This window comes from Coenobita brevimanus, chromosome 63 (genome assembly GCF_032717465.1).
Source record: "Coenobita brevimanus isolate Jiangsu-jjx chromosome 63, ASM3271746v2, whole genome shotgun sequence".
Lineage (NCBI taxonomy): Eukaryota > Metazoa > Arthropoda > Malacostraca > Decapoda > Coenobitidae > Coenobita > Coenobita brevimanus.
This window is the reverse complement of record NC_137016.1, coordinates 24,983,659-24,997,858: the sequence shown is the minus strand read 5'-3', so window position 1 is coordinate 24,997,858 and position 14,200 is coordinate 24,983,659. Positions and strand designations below refer to the sequence as shown.

Genomic DNA, 14,200 nt, shown 5'->3' with positions numbered 1-14,200 from the left:
ATCTTTCTTCCCTGCTGTACCCTTTCAAGCACTTCACTCTCCAAACCTCCATCCTTACTCAGCACACTACCCAAGTACTTAAATGTACTCACATTTTCCAATTCCTCACCATCCAACCTTGCTGTACATGCACTGACTTCACCTCTCTCAAAGACCATCACTTTACTCTTCCCTACATTCACCTTTAGTTACCGTTTCTTACACACTCTCTCAAACTCATCCACCAAGCCTTGCAGCTCTCCTTCGTCTTCACTCAACAACACAGTATCATCAGCAAACAACAGTACAGGGAGTTTCCAAACACTATCCTTTCTCACCAGGGCCACTCCAACATCCACTACCCTACCTTATACCTCTTTTATTACCCCATCCATGTACAGATTGAACAACCATGGAGACATGACACATCCCTGTTTGAAACCAACTTTCAAAGAGAAAAATTCACTTAGTTCACCATCCACATGCACTGCATCCTAAGCACCATCGTACATACTCTTCACAGCATTCAACAACTTCCCATCCACTCCATATATTCTTAACACTTTCCATAATCCTTGTCTATTCACCCTGTCATATGCTTTCTCCAAATCCATGAAAGCCGCATACAACTTCTTTCCCTTCTGTAGAAACTTTTCCACTAAGGATCTAAGAATGAATATCTGATCTACACAACCTCTTCCCTTCCCAAAGCCTCCCTGTTCTTCTCCACCTAATTTCTCTGCTCTTTCTCTAACTCTGTCAATAAGTATCCTACCATACACTTTTCCTATTATACTAAGAAGACAAATGCCCCTATGATTACCACACACTTCTTTTTCCCCTTTTCCTTTGTACAAGGGAATAATTATACCTGACTTCTAATCCTCCGGGACTCTACCTTCCTCCTGGGCCAATCTGCACATCTTCCACATCCATTCTACTACTATCTCTCCCCCATGCTTCAGCATTTCACCACACACTCCATCAATTCCTGGGGCTTTCGCCAATTTAACTTTCTTCATTGCTTCCACAACTTCTACCCTACTCATTTCTTCCTGTCTTCTCACCTCCCTCCTTCTCCCAGCCATTCCCCAGCCACTTATACTCGCATTACTTCCATCCTCTACGTTCAACAATTCCTTAAAGTGTTCTCTCCATCTGCTCACTTTTTCTTCCTTCCCCACTAGTAATCTACCATTTTTATCTTTCACTTCCCCTGCTAACTTCACTTCCACCCTGTCTTACTCTTTTCACCTCTCTCCAGAACGTTTTCTTACAGTCCCTCCACTTTACACTCAAATTCCTTCCAAATTCCTTATCCACTCTCTTCTTACTCTCTCTTACTAATCTTTTCACCTCTCTCTTTCTTTCTACATATAACTCTCTCTTCTGCCTCTCAACTTCTTCCACGCCCCTATTACTCATCCATTCATTGTATGCTTTCTTCTTTTGTGCCACAGCCTGTCTCACCTCTTCAGTCCACCACGCTGTTCCTTGCACCCCCCTCCGTCTTCTCTTCTTCCCATACACCACATCACATGCTGCACATATTTCTTCTGTAAATATCCTGCACACACCTTCCACGTCCCCCATCTGCTCCAATTCATATTTGCCCAATCGTTCCTCCACTTCTCTCTTATACTCTGCCTTTTTCTCATCCTCCTGTAACCTTTCCACTCTCCTTGCAACTACTCCTTCCTCTCGTCTTTCCCTTCTTCTATTCCTCCATCTTACTTGGATCCTAATTCTGGCCACCACCAAGTAGTGGTCAGAAAGTCCACTCCCCCAACCTCTATAACTCTTGCATCCATTACACATCTTTGCATCCTTTCATCCACACACACATAATCAATCATTGCCTTCCTTTCATTCAGTTCACCACCCACCCTTCTCATCACACGCCATGTATACCTGTGGATCATTTTATGCCTGAAGAGGGTATTGGCTATCACCAACCCCCTCCCAGCACAAATGTCCACTAACGCACTCCCATTCTCATCTATCTCAGCAGGCACACCCCACTCACCAACTATTCCATCCACCTTCACATTCCCTACTTTACCATTCATATCACCGATCAAAAACATTCTCTCATTCCTTCCAAACTTTTCCATGCACACTTCCACATTTGTCCAGAACTCTTCTCTCGCTCTGCTAGCACGATCTTGCGTTGGCGCACACACACACACAATCGCCCACATTTGTATTCCAACTTTCAACTTTACCCACACAATCCTTGACCAAACTGATCCATACTGTCTTATGCTCTTCTTCCATCTTTTACTCACAACTATACATACTCCTTCCTTTGCCCTCTCATTCTCACCTACTCCTGCACATATACCCCATCCATACTCCCATTCTCTCACACTTTCTCCTCTCCATTTTGTTTGAGTTATTCCACATACATCCACTCTAAATGAGAATGAGCTTGACATTTTGTGCTTGACTGAAACCTGGTTGTATGAGTCTGATATTGATATTATTTGTAATGCTTTGCCTAAGACACATCTAAGTATTCCCAGGCCTGCTGCTGACTATCCAGGAGGAGGCGTAGCACTCACCTACTCGGCAGCACTTGCAAACATTTCTCTCACTGACTCAAACCTGATCCCATCTTCATTTGAATTTATGGAAGTATTAGTGGTGCGGTGAGGATCTGTCCGTTCTCCCCTTTGGGGCTAAGATGCGAATGAATGTGTTTGAATGGATGAGTAAATGGGGAGTGTATCGTCCTGTCTCGGATACCTCCCTTTCCTTGGGGGAAGCAGCCTAGGTATATAGATAGATAGAGATTAGTAAACTTCCATCAAAATACCATTAGAATTGCAATTGTCTATCAACCAGGTCATCCACGCACAGATCGAGGTTTTATGGAGGAGTTTGGTCAGTTTCTCGAAGTGTTTTCTCTTAAATCTGGAGGACTTCATGTTTGTGGCGATTTCAATTATTGGGTTGACAGTCCAAAATCAAAACCATTTTCTCCAAAATTCCTTGAGTTGATCACCCAGAACAATTTTTCTATCATGCGAGTAATCAAATTCATGTCTCACGACATGTCCTTGACTTGATCTTGTCCCCTGTTGGTTGCAGGTGCGTATCGGATGTGGAGGTTGACTCAGTTGACCCCCTCATCTCTAATCATGCTCTGATCACTCTTAGTTTTGATATCCTGAAATCCCCTTCCTATAAAAAGGTCATCAGGTTCAGAAATTACAGGAATGTTGACAGCCAGCTGATGTGTCTTGATACTGATCAGCATTTAAACTACAATGATTCGTCAGATCTTTGTTCTAATGAATTAGTTAATATATATAACAATAAACTTATGTCAATTTTTGACCATTATTGTCCTGAGGTAGTACATGATAATTCTCCATGGTATGGTACATCCACCAATTCTTTGTGTAGACATCGTAGAAAGGCAGCACGTGAGTGGCGCTTGCAGCGGACCGAATTAACTCGTTTACGTTACGTTTTCGCGAGAAGAGCAATCGTTCACATTGTAAGAGCCCAGAAGGCTAGGTATTATCAAAATAAAGTTGATTCATGTGGTTGTGATAAAAAAAAAAAACTGTCTGCAGTTGTGAAAAATTTGGTTGGTCAGAGGAATGTAATTGTTAAACCAACTTCTGTATCTGATGCCCAATTGGCTTCTGATTTTGCTTCATTTTTTACAACTAAGATATCTCGCATAAGAAGTGATTTAGACAACAGTTCTCCTAGTGAAGCGTACTCAGTTGACTTCTAACCACAGTGCACTGGGAATCATTTGCTTTCAATATTTCATCCACTATATGTAAACAAAGTCAAATGTTACATCAGTGAACTTAATAAAACATTTTGCCTACTTGAACCGTGTAACATGTCACAACTGCCTGATGTGTATGAGCATGCTGCAGAATTTATCTGCAACATAATAAATTGATGCTTTTTAGAAAGTAATTTTGTGCAGTCTACGAAATGTGCTTTGTTTAGGCCCCTAACTAAGAAACCTGGCCTTGATGTTGGGAGCATGACAAATTATCGTCCCCTCTCGAACCTGTCTTTCTCATCCAAGATTGCTGAGTGGGCCATACTCGATCAACTCTTACCACTACTGGAGCACAACACAGTTGTTCCTGTTGTTCAATCAGCATACAGAAAATACCACTGAACTGAAACTGCACTAACAAAGATTCATATTGACTTGGTGGCAAACACTTGTTGTGAGATGTCCTCTCTCCTAGTTCTGTTGGATCTGTCTGCAGCTTTTGATACAGTAGATCATAAACTATTGTTGGATGATCTGTATTTTTATAGCGTTCGTGATAGTGTTCATTTGCTCCTTAAATTGTATATTTCAGACAGATCTCAGAGAGTGGTTGCTGATTATGCTGGGTCTGATTCTGCTCCCCTTCTGTTCAGAGTCCCTCCAGAATCAGTTCTGGGTCAAATTCTGTTTACTATCTACACAAGTACTTTATTGTCTTTACTTGATGCTCACGATGTGTTCCATCATTTTCATGCTGACAACACCCAGTTCTATGTTAAGATGTCAGATATCAACGATACTAAGACTAAGCTTGAATCTCTAATGTCTGATATTAAGATTCGGATGGCTAGGAGGAACCATAAGCTGAATGATGGTAAAACTGAGATCATCATCATCAGAGGAAACAGAAAGGGTCACGACACTGATAATGCCCTGGCTTTGAACACTGGCGTGTCACAGTTTCACCCAGTCAGTTCTGTTCAAAATCTGGGTGTTTATTTTAATTCAAAGTTAAATTACAAAGAACATATTAATCAGGTTGTCAGAGGGTGTAACTTGCATATCAGAAATCTATACTGTGAGAAAATTCCTGAACAAATGTTGCCTCTTAACATTGGTCCATGCAGTGGTCTTGTGTTGATTACTGTAATTCACTGTGGATTGGTCTTCCAAATAATATACTAACAGAAGTTCAGTCTGTGTTGAGCAGGGCAGCATGGCTTATCTTTGGTCTCCCCCCGTGAACCTCGATTACCCCGTTCCTAATTGAGTTGCACTAGTTACCAGTAAAGGTTGGAACTGAGTTTAAAGTGTGTCTTATTACAGTAAGACCTCACTATAATGGACTAATTGGGGCTGAAGCCATTCCGAAAAATGCAAAATTACGATAAAAGCGACATCTGAACTTCCCCCTGCTAACTCTGACTTTTTCCGATATATAAGACATCAGTCCGGATCACACAAACGGTTTTTAAACTTTTTTGACTACCACTGCAGTACTGTACTGTGTTATACCTTCACTACATTAATCAAATGGTATAATATATACAGTAATCCCTTAATTATCCAGACGCCCACTAACCGGACACCCCATTACATGGACATCGTGGGCCTGGACCTTCAGAACCCAAAAATGGCCAAAAAAAGAAAAAAATCCTCAAAAAATCCAATTAGAATTTAGAGTACAAAGGATTAAGTGTGGAGTGCAAACTGGCGTGGCGCAGTTAAGAACAGAATCGTTTTGTTTCGTTTCATTTCGTTTTTAAAGGCTCCAACATGCTTGCATGTGTCGGCCTTGGTCACCTAATGGCGGCTCTCCACGCTGCACGATCCATTGCAGCCTCCCTGTTCAGTCCCTTAACCCTAAGGTCACACTTAATGACCTCGTCCCATGTCTTTCTCGGTCTACCCCTCATAACCCCACCCCCAGTATTAACACTTCTCACCTTCCTCACCCAATTATCATCCCCCATCCTCTCCACATGTCCAAACCACCTCAATCTACTTCTCCTCATCACAACACCAATACACTCCAGTCCCATCCTACCTCTCAACTCTTCCATTGTAAACCCAGCCCCTCCAGGCCTTGGACGCAGGGACGCACTGCACATCCACCTAATCATTGTCATTTCTGTATGTCTGAGCCGGCAAATGTCTTCCTCCTTCACTACCCAGGTCTCACTGCCATACAGCATTACACTCCTAACACATGCTGCATACAAAGACCCCTTAGCACGTAGGGAGAGCCCTCTCAATGTCAGGAGAGGCAAGTGCTCCCTGAACTTCTTCCAACCACTTCTCACCCTAGCCACAGAGCTAGCTCCAGCCCCACCTCCAGGACACAACATGTCTCCCAAATAACAAAACTCTTCCACACACTCAAGAGATTCACCAGCAAGTTCAATCCTTTCACGTCTGACGATCTCCACCTGCTCACCCCGGCACGCTGTACACATAAAATCAGCATTATCTCGCAGTCTACCTCTGATACCACTACATCTCTTATGCACCCATTTATCACACACACCGCACAAGATGGAATTACTTCCCACGCCCTTGTGGCAAACTGCACATGGCCACTCTCCCTCGTCTTTGACAGTACCGCCACCAACCCTAGATATCATCACTTTTGTTTTATCTGCATTTACCCTTAAACCCTTTTGCCCCATACCATCTCTCCACTTCCTAAACCCTTCCTCCGCCTCCCTTTCATTCTCTGCAATCAACACCAAATCATCAGCATACACCAACTCCCACGGGAGTCCGTTTCTAAAGTCACGTGAAAGGGCTTCAAGTACCATGATAAACAACATGGGACTCAAGACTGATCCCTGATGCACACCAACATTCATGGAAAACTCATCACTCAAATCTCCATTCACTCTCACCTGGGTGTGAGCACCCACATACATGGCCATAACCACCCTAACCAGCCACTCCTCCAAGCCAAGCTTTCTCATTGCCCACTTCACCACCTCTCTAGGGACTCTGTGCAGTGTTAAACAATTATAAGTCACAGTTCAAAGAATTAAGTGCAGCATAACAATGGATTACTGTACGTGCTTCAAGAGCATTTTTACCACTGCCAGAACTGTAGAGGAGGCGGCCACAGACGTGCTGTATGTACCCTGTACACTGCTAAATATTTTCCATACTCACTTCTAATTCCTCTTTCTCTGGTTCCTTTTCATTTATTTCATGCTTTACTGGTGTGAATAGGGTCTTAAATAGGTGCTATGTATGTCTGGTAGGGAGTTATTTAAGTGGCTTTAAAAGTTAGGCTGGGTCAGGGTCCATAAGTATCAGTCCAGGAGGCAGGGGCCCACTATCCGGATGGACCCACTTTCTGGACATGCCTTTGGCTCTATTATATCAGATAATGTAGGGATTACTGTATAATAATACTGTACTGTACACTGATAAACATGTCCTTTACTTACCTTATTGTGGTGAACATAGCTGAAGTGGTCAGGCTGTCCGGACTGCCTCTGGCTTTATCGGACTTTTTCCGATATACAGTATATAGGAATTTAGTTTGGTAGCTCCTCGAGTCCGATAAAAGCAAATTCCGGGCTATTGAAGTCCGTTACATCGAGGTTATACTGTACATTCAAGGTTCTTAAGTTTGGTGAACCGAAGTACTGTATCTTGCTGAAATGTTAAAACTCCCATCAGCACACCCAGGTGTGATGTTAGGCAGTGAAGATGACTCCTTATGTCTTAACGAGCCTGGAGCCATTCACCAGTCATCTTTCTCTGATTGTTCTTCTGTGTACAGAGCCACTAGATTATATAACAGATTGCCACTGTCCATAAGACAACTCTCTTCTGTTGAATCCTTTAACAGACAGCTCAAAGCCTTTATTTTTTCAAAACACTATGACCTGGAGAGAGGTACTACAATGGATGATTATAGGGTTTAATTATTGCCACTTTCATATATATATATATATATATATGATGTAGCTTGTATTATATTTGAGAGACATCACAATTCGTGTAACTAAAAATAATGTGTGTTGAGTGATAGTGAATTCCCAAAGGAAGAACTGGCACTTTTGAGAAACAAAAGACTTGATTATTATTATTATTACTCTCAGTTTTCTTTCTAAGCTGTTTTCCTGCCACCAGAGTCTGTTTACTCTTCACGGACTCCATACTGATGCCTTGGTATCACTTCAGTTTCTGTATTTTGCAATCCATGGTTCTTTCTCTGGCCCAGTGTTTTACCGGCCAGACTACACAACCTTTTTTAAAATCAGAAGATATGACAACAACATCCTCATGCTAAAAAACTAGATAATCAGGATGCTCGAGGAGCTGCGTCAACCAACGTCAGCTCTGAACGCTGTCATGTACATGCATGAGAGAGAGAGAGAGAAATTTATCTGATATAGACCAAACTTTGTTGTAGAGTTATGGGTACTGCAAGACCAAAAGGGTTCAATAATGAGAATAATCAGTAGAACAGGGGGCTTTTGAGGAGAGTCAAAGGTCATAGCCATAGGGCAAGGTCAAAGTTTGAACCATGCATCTGTGAGTGAAGAAAATAATAAGCTGTTTTGATCTGACTGGACAGTCTTGGGTAGATGAGATGAGGATTAGCCAAGAAGTTATCTACTGTTTTTGAGAACAATAAGTCTAAGGTCAAGGTCACTTGACAAGGGCAACTTAAACAGTTTTTATTCAATTCACACCAAACTTTGTTGACGACTCAAGATCAAAGAAGGATAAAGGGATTCAATTTTGAGAATAGTCAGAGGTCAAGGACACTGGGAAAGGTCAAAATTTACGGTCACACAATGAGGTCAACTGAAACAGTTTTGATATGATTTACACCAGTCTTGCTGGATGTGTTACAGGTCAGGCAAGAATGAATGAATTCAACTTTGAAAACAAACAACTGAAAGTCAAGGTTGCAGGGCAAAGTCAAATGTTTGGCCCTGAGTGATCCTTCTTATTCACGTTGTTTCTTTCTCTAGTTTTATATACAATATCCAGCATAAACATTCCAAACACACTCCTCAATAACGCTACTTCCATTGCTCTTCCTCTGGATTTTCATCCTCATGACATACCAAAGTCCCACATCCATGCCTTAATGTAGGCATTAACACACCCACAGACAAATCTCTGTTTAGTATAGTGGTCTTCACAGCAACAGCCACCTTCCTTCCTTTACTTTCCATTTCCTCTGCACAATTAACATACACATCTACCACAGTACTTATTCACCAATTCAAGTTTTGATTTGCCAGCATATCATATGTGAGATACTTATATGTATCAACAACCATCACATTACTATTACCAACATTTACTTTCAAAGTCTTTCAAAGCCTAAGCAATATTTAACAAATATTCAAGGTCTTACCCCCTCATCAATGGTGCAGTAGTGGATGGCTCTGGTCTCCCAGTCTGTCCAGTAGAGTGTGTAGTTGAAGTATGTGAGTGCAAATGGATGAGGTAATTTTCCCTTCACCACCTGCAATGGTCACAGGAAGTAAATTCATATGCAGCAAGTATTTTAAGGCTGAAAAATTGCAACACTCATCACTAAAATGCCACAGCCCAAAAAACTTCTCATCTAACCTTTATCCTTCTGTTTCCATCAAAGTCAACAGATGCAATATAGGAGAGTTTTGCATCAGCCCAGTATATAACTCTCTGATTGCTGTCCACAGTCAAGCCATTAGGCCAGGATATATCATCATTTACAATAACTTGTCTGGTGTCAGGGTCACCATTCATGCCAGCCCTCTCTATCTTGGGATTCTCACCCCAGTCAGTCCAGAACATTAGTCTGTAAAGGAAACACACAAAATTACTTCACCATCATTAAGTTGACTAATTTCCACTAAAATATTTGGGTAAAATGGATTCAGTAACAATAAAGAAAAAGCACAAAATAAAACTATCAATAGCATGCCCAGTAAAATGGGCTACACACTCATTCACAAACATTATTCAAACTTTTACAATCCTTGTTGCTTTTATTTACAATGTTTCCCATGGGTTAATATTATTCTACCTACAGTATCTATCTATTGACAGATGCCTCAATCCCGTTCGGGGTGGCCACAAACAATTCGCCTCCATGTCGCCCTGTCCACCGCCATTTCACTGCCCTGCTCCCAACTCATACCCCCCTCTCCCATATACCCCCCCAACCCACCCCCCATCCCACCCCGGCCCCCCCACCTCACTCACACACACTCTCCTCGTCAGTCTTTTTTTGGTAATTGAATGTACTTCAAAAATACCATTGGGACAGTGTTATCTTGACAACTACCAAGTTAAAGATGAACTGCAACCCTTGACATAAATATCTGATCCATCTATTTGTCATTTTTTTTGCTTTCTCAACTGTAATACCCCATTTTCTCAAGTATTCATGTACGATACTCAGTAACACATCCATCATCATCTTGACCTTGCATGTCTTCTACTCACTCCTTCTCAGGAACAAACCTTTCATCTACTAAGCAACAGTCTAGAAAGCCCAACAGTCCAGTCTCTGGACTTGGTAGACTAGTGCAGAGTTTTGCTGATGTCTGTGAGTATTGTGCCTTGAGAGTTTTCGTTTCATTCATTTCATTTTTAAAAGTTCCAACATGCTTACATGCGTCAGCCTTGGTCATCTAATGGCGGCTTTCCACGCTGCATGATTCATTGCAGCCTCCCTGTTCAGTCCCTTAACCCTGAGGTCAAACTTAATGACTTCGTCCCATGTCTTTCTCGGTCTACCCCACCCCCAATATAAACACTTCTCACCTTCCTCACCCAATTATCATCCCCCATCCTCTCCACATGTCCAAACCATCTCAATCTACCTCTCCTCATCAAATCACCAATACATTCCAGTCCCATCCTACCTCTCAACTCATCCATCGTAAACCCAGCCCCCCTGGACCTTGCATGCAGGGACGCACTACACATCCACCTAATCATTGTCATTTCTGTACGTCTGAGCTGGCAAATATCCTCCTCCTTTACTGCCCAGGTCTCACAACCATACAGCATTACACTCCTAACACATGCTGCATACAAAGACCCCTTAGCACATAGGGAGAGCCCTCTCAATGTCAGAAGAGGCAAGAGCTCCCTGAACTTCTTCCAGCCACTTCTCACTCAAGCCACAGAGATAGCTCCAGCCCCACCTCCGACACACAACATGTCTCCCAAATAACAAGACTCTTCCACACACTCAAGAGATTCACCAGCAAGTACAATCCTTTCACGGCTGATAATCTCCACCTGCTCTCCCCGACACGCCGTACACATAAAATCAGCATTATCTCGTAGTCTACCTCTGATACCACAACATCTCTTGTGCACCCATTTATCACAAACACCGAACAAGATAGAATTACTTCCCACGCCCTTGTGGCAAACTGCACATGGCCATTCTCCCTTGTCTTTGACAGTACCGCCACCAACTCTAGATATCATCACTTTTGTTTTATCTGCATTTACCCTTAAGCCCTTGTGCCCCATACCATATCTCCACTTCCTAAACCTTTCCTCCACCTCCCTTTCGTTCTCTGCAATCAACACCAAATCATCAGCATACATCTCCCACGGGAGTCCGTTTCTCAATTCACTTGAGAGCGCTTCAAGTACCATGATAAACAACATGGGACTCAAAACTGACCCCTGATGCAAACCAACATTCATGGAAAACTCATCACTCAAATCTCCATTCACTCTTACCTGGGTGCGAGCACCCACATACATAGCCATAACCACCCTAACCAGCCACTCCTCCAAGCCAAGCTTTCTCATTGCCCACTTCACCACCTCTCTAGGGACTCTGTCAATGGCCTTTTCCAAATCAACAAAAATAAAATACAGATCCCTTCTCCTACCAATATATTTTTCCTGAAGTTATCGAACAATGAATATGGCATCAGTGGTCCCCCTACCTGGCATAAACCCAAACTGCATCTCATCAATATTCACTCCATTCCCTTCATTATCTGATCTAAAAGCTTTATACCTCTATAATTTCCTCTTTCCAGGGCATCATCCTTCCCTTTATACACATTTACAATTACACTCTTCAGCCAATCATCTGGGACAACACACTCATAAATATCAGCCAATCATCTGGGACAACACACTCATAAATAATCAAATTTATCAGGTCAGTGACTAACCTCACCCCTATATCTCCTGAGGCCTTCAACATTTCGGCAGTCAACCCAGATACACCTGCTGCCTTCCCCACCCTCACCCTGCCTATTGCCTCACTCACAGTAGCAGTGTCAATCAAAGGCCAAGGGCCAAACACTGGATCTGCTGGTTCCAAACCTTCCCTGTCCCAGTCAAACTCCTCATTCAGCAACTGGTTATAATGCTTTCTCCATGCATCTTTAATATCCTCACTGTTCACCAATACCCTTCCTTCATCATTCTTCACACACTGCTCACCTATAATATCCCGATTATCCCTCTTCATCTGATTTGCCACCTTCATTCCCCATGATTTAGGTTATCAAGTAAAAGACTCTGTGACTCAGACTTTGCCCGGTATACCTCTCTTCTAGCCCTACGCTTGGCAGCCAACTATTCCTCCTTGTTACCACCCTTCTGCCATTCCAGGAAAAGCCTTCTTTTCTCCTTAACTGCAGCTTCTACACCCTCATCCCACCACCAAGTTACTTTATGTCTTAGTGGGCCTCTTGTCCAACTTCATGTTACATCAGTATCTCTCAAGAGATTGTTCTTGAGGGCTCTGTACTGCTCATTAATGCCTCTGTCTACACCTCCCTGTTCAGCCACCACTCTCCTCATCTCACTATAGAAGGCATCACTTACTACTTGGTTTTTCAGCTTCCATACTTTCCTCCTAGGTACATAAGTCCTCTTTTTCATCACTCGTTCTTTAAGTACCACATCAAAAATCAATAGTTTGTGTTGCTGCACACACTCCTCACTTCCTATAACTTTAACATCCCTCATTAACCTCCTAGCAACCCTCCTAACCAGAAAATAATCTGACTGCTATTTCCCCCAGACTCATACGTAATTAACCTACTCTCTCTTTTCCTAAAATATGTGTTGCACACAATCATGTCTGTTGCCTCCCCAAACTCGAGTATCCTTTCCCCTTCCACATTCCTTATACCATATGCACAAGCCCCAAGTAGTCATTCATAACCTTGTGCTGCTTCAACTACATGACCATTTAAGTCCCCTCCCAAAACCACTATCTCATCATCTCGCATACCACGTACTACACGTGTTAAATCATCCCAAAATCTATATTTCTCTGCTTCATCCAATCCTGCCTGTGGAGCATATGCTGATATAACTGCAGCTATCTTTCTACCGAATATAATTTTCACTACCAATATCCTATCGCTTACTCTTATAACATTCATAACATATTCCACCCATTTCTCCGCAACCATCACACCAACACCCCCATATCCGTCTGTCCCCTCCTGCCAAAACAACTTATAGTAACATTCCCTCCCAGCAATCCTTCTGGCTGATCCACCCCTGTACTGGACTTCCTGCAAACACGCCACGTCCACCCACCTCCCACTGAATGCCACAACGACATCCACTGCTCTTCCCCTCAAACTGCCCACATTCCATGAACCCACTCTCATCCCCCTGGGTGATTTACTGTCCTCAGGCTTGTCTTGAAACTTATTCTTGTGTTCTGTCATAGGATTAATAAAGGGGGATAGACATACCACAGGCCCCACTCACTGCACAATCCCAGGTCCAGGCAATGAATCTGGGACCCCTAGCCCACCATCTTACCAGTGGCTGTGGTAGTGACCTCAGGGCACCCTGCTAGGACAGCTGCAGAGACACCCTCCAAGCGTGCCTTGGCACTGCAACTATCCCGCCATTATACATCCACTGATAGGGCAGCCTCCTGGGGAGCTACTCCCAGGTTCGGGCCGCTCTCTATTAAGCGGAAGCAGCAGCCTGGGAACCGCAATGCCCTGTACCCTCTAGCGCAGGCCTGAGCCCCATCTTGCCCTGGACCCATGATCTATGCATGCGGAACCCCCGTCACGCCTCCCCCCAGAAGTCCGCCACTAGGTAGCGGGGGCAAAGTTTTCTGGCTGCATGCAGAAAAGAGTAAGTGATGGTTTCTGAGAGAGAAGGTGATTCCCAGTGCGATGTTACAGTGAATAGAGAAACTGGAATTGGTGAGAGGGTTCAAATACCTGGGTAGTGATAGAAAAAGAGAGAAAATGTGCAAAAGTAATGGAAGGCTGAGTGACACAAGGAAGGAAAGTAGCAAGTGCAATGAAGGCCTTGACAGGAAACAGAGCCAGACGGGCAGTTTTACCATACATTTACTCGTGGTTTGTGGTCTGTGTTACACGTGCGGTGGCCACCAGTACCCCTCGGCCAGAAATAACGCTTGACTTTTCCGTTAAAAAATCTATCTATCTATCTATCTATTGCCAGACGCCTCAGTCCCGTTTGGGGTGGCCA

General features: G+C 43.2%; 1 protein-coding gene across 1 annotated transcript in view; it reads right to left on the bottom strand.

Annotated features, from left to right (window-relative positions):
• Window positions 1-14,200, bottom strand: part of arr (low-density lipoprotein receptor-related protein 6) — an 801,354-nt gene that overhangs the window by 643,665 nt on the left and 143,489 nt on the right. Inside the window, exons 5-6 of the mRNA XM_080275999.1 lie at window positions 9,326-9,536; window positions 9,108-9,218 (exon numbers count right to left, since the gene is read on the bottom strand). Of these exons, the coding sequence (XP_080132125.1) occupies window positions 9,108-9,218; window positions 9,326-9,536 (322 nt within the window). The remainder of the gene's footprint in view (window positions 1-9,107; window positions 9,219-9,325; window positions 9,537-14,200) is intronic.